This window comes from Atta cephalotes, assembly GCF_000143395.1.
Source record: "Atta cephalotes unplaced genomic scaffold scaffold00004, whole genome shotgun sequence".
Lineage (NCBI taxonomy): Eukaryota > Metazoa > Arthropoda > Insecta > Hymenoptera > Formicidae > Atta > Atta cephalotes.
In genome coordinates, this window is record NW_012130068.1 from 5,808,204 (window position 1) to 5,814,054 (window position 5,851).

Here is a 5,851-nt window from a genome sequence, read left to right on the forward strand (position 1 = left end):
TAAATTGTTATTTCGCTTTCAAGATTTTACGTAGTAATATACCTTTTATAATTGTATAATATTCAGAGCATTGTAACTCAATAAAAAATCATCGCTGATAAAAAAAATAAAAAAGCATTTTAAAGCTTGAAATTATACTTTAGCATGCTTTTGACCGCTTTTCAAAAAAAATTTTTTCTTTACAGTTCTGCATCTTAATAAATATTGTTGTATTTTTTAAAATTATGTACATTTAACAAAGCGTAATTTTAAGAAGTACAACAATCTGATATTTATCAAGATAGGTCAAAATATCTGTTATGTAATTTTAAAAATTATTAAATGATAGCAACTAATAATGTTATTGCTCTTAGCCTCTTGTCTATTATATATTTGAATTTATCTAATTGAGCGTTTTTATTACAAATCTATTAATGTAATTTTATTGTTTTATATAAATTTAAATAAATATAATTTTTATTAATACTTTTTTATTTTTCGGAAATTCAAGATTTGTCTATATATAAATGTGTATAATAGTGAAAATATGAATTAATCTATCAATCAGCTTACCAATCGATTGTGACACTTATTCAACTTGAAGATCTAGAATCGTGTTCGAATTCTTGTCGTGTGCGTTAAAGAATATTATTTTTAAAATGTTGAATAAAACGTTATTAATTTTATTGTGTCAATTATTTTATTACTTATTATGAGGATCGCGACTTAGTGCTTGTTTCTAATTACTGTTTTTTAAATTTGAGAGTCTTATTAATTCTTTAATAAATTATTCCATAACAAAAATTAATATTAATTTTTCTTTTTAACTATATTTTTTTGTAAATAACTTTATTTTTTGTAAATAATTTTTTATAGTGATCTCTAATACACGATTCATGCAGTGTACTATTAACCGAATACATACTGAGCATTTCTTTTGGAAAGCCATATCAATCCATAATTTTCGAAGATAAATAGAAATAGATAAGCCTTCATACTTGAATAATTTTAAATTTCAATCAGCCGCCCATTTGCGCGCGTCATTAACAGTGGTCTCATAGAAAAAGAAGAATAACTAAAATAGGAATATTAAAATTTATACAATTTATACATAACTCATTAACAAGAAAGTAGAATACTTTATCTTTATTGTACACAGTTTTTTAATAGATCAAGTCTCATCATGTCAAATTTAAATATTAAACATTAAATCTTGATCTATTAAAGATATATATTACATAGGATAAAAAAAATTAAAAATTTTATAAACATTGTCTTTTTCTTGTTAATAAAAAAAATTTCAATTTTGTAACAATAATTGTAATAATTTATTGATAATTATAACCAGTATTTATAGTCCGTTCGTATTTCAAGATCGTCTTAAGTAATATCTTGAGATGTTAATATAGAAGCCCTCTCTAGTGTGTATATATATATATATACTATACTAGAGAAGAATTTTTTAATTTGTAAAGGCAATTAGAAAAATACTTGTTTGAAAAAATTGATAAAACATATTCACTTTAGAATTTCCTTAAAACGAACTTATGAGCTGTATATTATCTCAAGATCTTGAAATATACAGTGTGTGTGTATATAATATTTTGAAATATAAATTTTCTATATACAACCCAACAATTTTGCCTTATTGTTCTTAATTTAAGCACGTAATTATGATATAAAATAATTAAAAAATCTAATTGTTCCTCTTGTATGTAAAACTTGACTTTTCACTAATTTACAATAATTACAGAAATAAGTATTTTTCATATTATTATTATGACAACACAATATTATATTGTTAAGAATATTAATGCTAATAATAAGAGAGCGTATTAGGTTATTGTACTCATATAATTACTTAACACAAATGCATATTCAAGTGTTTTAAATGAAGCAATGTGCTGACAGTACAATTTATAAAAATGCATAAGATTGCAACCTGAAAAAACAATTCAGTTGCCATGATTCAAATATATAATTAAGAACTACCTATCGAAGTTGGATAAACGGTATAAATGTTTTGCTTTTATTGCAAATTAGATATACAACAATATTTTATAAATAGACAATTTTCTTATAAAATCTGTGTGTTCTAAAATGTGCAAATTGTTACATAAATATGAATATTTCCCACAAATACAAATTGTGTTATAAATGTGTTAAAAAGAACATAAATATTTAAGCCTTTTCTTTTTTAAATTAAAATTTTATTAAAATTTGTTAATGTATGATATTAGAAAGTAAAATTCTAAATTTATTTTAAATTTACAATTAGTTATTTCAATAAGCTACAATAATTGCTCGATTGGCAATTTATGGATAATTGCTACAATAACTAACTAATAATACAATAACTAACTAATTCATTAAAGATATTAGTTAAATTATAAGTACAAATCATATTATAATATCATTTGGGTAGTTCGAAGGGATAGAATACATTATTATAAAAAATTATGAAGAACAAATTATTTTGGATATGTTTTATTAACTAGAATTACAATGTATCATTTTTTATTTTTTATGAACAATGAATTTAATCGTAATTTAATCAATTCTTTATTGGTAAAAATCAAAGATGACCTGCTATTTAATTGTTAATAGCGTAATTTAATTGTTAATGAAACAGATTTTATGAATTCTCGATTCAGTAATTCGAAAATAAAGATGGCGCCAAATATCTTAAGCATAGATTCAAAAATACTTACGAAAAAAAAATTTCAAAACGAGGAATTTTCAATTATTGAAAAGACTACAGATGAAAATGATGAAAATGACGTTCAAAACAGAAGCGAGAGTTATATAAAAAGTGAAGGCTGGTTTAAGACGGAGCTGAAATGGAAGAACATCATAACTATTAGTCTTTTCCACTTATGCTTCGTATATGTCTTTTTTACTTTTAAATTTTTCGAAAATTTGAAGACGACTGCTTGGAGTAAGTATTCTTTGTAAAATTCTTTTTAATTTAATTCTTTGACTTTCTAGAAAAACTACATAATAAAACAGTAAAATTTAATCTATTAACGATTTAATTAAAATCGATTGCATGTTTATAAAAAACGCCATAGTCATTTTTAACGACAGCTGATGTGAGAAAGCGTTATAAGCCAATTGATTAGACTTAAAGAGAGCACGCAATAGAAGCTTAACAATAGATTAGTAAATTGCTGTTTGAAATTTCTCATTTCTATTGTACAATGTCGATTGTATCATAAATTATTTTAAATTGTCAAATCAATGCTGCTTACATAGTGCTCTTATGAAATACGGATTATTATTCACAATTTTAAAGCATTTCTAATGTTCTAATTGTGCCGACTTTTTTTGTTTCAAGTATATGGCATGATTTTAATAGGAGGAATAGGCGTCACTGCCGGTGCTCATCGTTTATGGACCCATAAAGCTTATAAGGCAAAATGGCAGCTTAGAATCATACTTGTCGTTTTATATGCTTCAACAGGCATGGTAGATAAACGTTTATAATTACGTTTTATGCGTTGTAAGACAGAAGAATTTTTCTTTACAGAAGAATTTCTTGTATTCTTTTAGAATGACATTTTCGAATGGGTGCGAGATCATCGAGTGCATCACAAATATACGGATACGGATGCGGATCCGCATAATAGTAATCGAGGGTTCTTTTTCTCCCATGTAGGTTGGTTGATGATGAAGAAACATCCAGATGTGATTCGAAAGGGTCGTCATGTTGATATGAGTGATATATTGGCTGATCCTATTGCTGCATTCAGTGTCAAGTAAGTTTGTGTAAAGAATTAATTATGTAAAGTGGTTTTATCCGGGAAAAGACAAAAGAAAAGAAGGATGTTACAAAAAGGTTAGCCATTTCTGTGCTTGTGCAACGTAAAATCGATATCATTTCTTGTTTTTGAGGCGAGGAATTCGATGCTGTTAGCTAAAATTACATCACATGACAAAGACATAAAAATTGAGTTCAAAGTCGAGAAAACGTGTAATATCACTATTATTTGACACCTACACATTCTTCAAATAACTAGGAGCCTCAGTTATAATATTAATATTTATAATAATTTTTTAAGTATACAATCTTACAAATCTCTCTAAAGATGTTAAAAAATATATCTAAGAATTATTTAATAATTTTCATATATTTATTAATACGATGAAAATTAAATCGGAACGAATAATCCATCATATGTAGGTAATAAAAGACTGGAAAATCATTGTGTAACGTACATAATCATCATACTAAAGGTTAAAAATACTATATTTAAATTACTATATTTAAATAACAAAAATATCAGGCGCAATGGAAAATTTTTGAGAGCACGAACACGTTTACTGAATGCTCATTTTTTTGTACACAATTTTTTATATATTCCTGTTATGTGATGTAATTTTAATTAGCTCAAAAATTAAAAGAAATGATACCGATTGTACTTGTCCTGAGTAATGTGAGTATAGCAAAAGATTTTTTCAGAACACCCTACTTTATTTACATATTGTACTTACTTGACTCATTCCAAAAGTATATTTATTATTCCAATTTTTTTCTCAATTTTAGAACCTTCTTAACTTTAGAAAGTTTTTTATAAAAATTTTTTTACGCAATATATATAAAACTGTAATAAAAATTATATGTCGTAATTCATTTTTGCTTTTTTTGTAGATATTTCTTGATATTAAAAATTATCTTCACTTTTTTGCTTCCGGTAATGCTTCCTGTGTATGGATGGAATGAGACTTGGTATAGAGCTTTCGTGTCGCAAATTATTCTTCGTTATGTTCTCCTTTTAAATTTCATATGGTGCGTTAATAGTGTGGCTCATATTTGGGGCTCAAGGCCGTATGATGCGTAAGCATATAATTAATATCAAAATTATTTTCATATATAAATTTAATCAAAAGAAATCTAGAGCTTTTGCTATTTTGTATCACCCAAGAATAATTTTATTTTATTTTTGAAATGGCAGGCACATAAATCCGACGGAAAATCAATGGGTTAACTTTGTTGCGGCCGGTGAAGGATCGCACAATTATCATCATGTCTTTCCATGGGACTATAAGACTTCCGAGTTTTGCAATTCTACAACTACAGATTTCATCAATTTTTTTGCAAAAATCGGGTGGGCATATGATCTCAAAGAACCATCGCAGGAGCTCGTGAAAATCGTTGCGATAAAAAAGGGTGATGGAAGCCATCCTTTATGGAATGCTATGCCATATCCAGCTAGTTGAATTGAATAATAAAAATGATAGAAAGTTATTTTGCAATAGAGAGTTTTTTAGATTAGTTAACAACAAATGGACGCAATTAAAATAATTTATGTGTTTGTTAATATAACAATATAGATCTAAGATCGTATTAATTTTTTTAGAAAAAATGTAACATTTCTTTAATATTTGATAATACTGTACGATAAATTTAAACTTTTTTTCTAGAACACAAACAGGATCATGTGATTTTTATAGATTTTTTGGTCGTTGAAAACGAATTCGTAAATAAAATTGCTCTATTACATCAGGTTTTTTAGATATTTTATCTTAAAAAAATGTTATTTTTGACACTTGTAGGTTTAATTTTCGAAAACCTGACGTGACAGAGCAATTTCATTTATAGATTCGTTTTTAGCAACAAAAAAATCTATAAGAATTACTTCCATTTATGATCCATGTCGGACAGTGGAATTGCATAATAATAAGCTTGGCATTTTTCATTGTTCTCTTTACTTCACAGATTTAAAAAAAAATAATTATATTAATAAATACATATATTAAAACAAAAGATTGCAACAACATGTTCCATCCATATTGTAATTTTTAATTATTATTACAAAATTGATAAAATTAATTAAAATTTTTATAATCATAGATTATTTGTATAAAATAA

General features: G+C 25.6%; 1 protein-coding gene across 1 annotated transcript; it reads left to right on the plus strand.

Annotated features, from left to right (window-relative positions):
* The first annotated feature begins 2,616 nt into the window (after positions 1 to 2,616).
* LOC105625982 (acyl-CoA desaturase-like) lies at positions 2,617 to 5,199 on the plus strand. Its single transcript, XM_012207290.1, has 5 exons — positions 2,617 to 2,917; positions 3,317 to 3,447; positions 3,532 to 3,737; positions 4,631 to 4,816; positions 4,935 to 5,199. Exons 1-5 carry the CDS (start codon positions 2,617 to 2,619, stop codon positions 5,197 to 5,199), a joined length of 1,089 nt encoding a protein of 362 aa, XP_012062680.1.
* Positions 5,200 to 5,851: the final 652 nt, after the last annotated feature.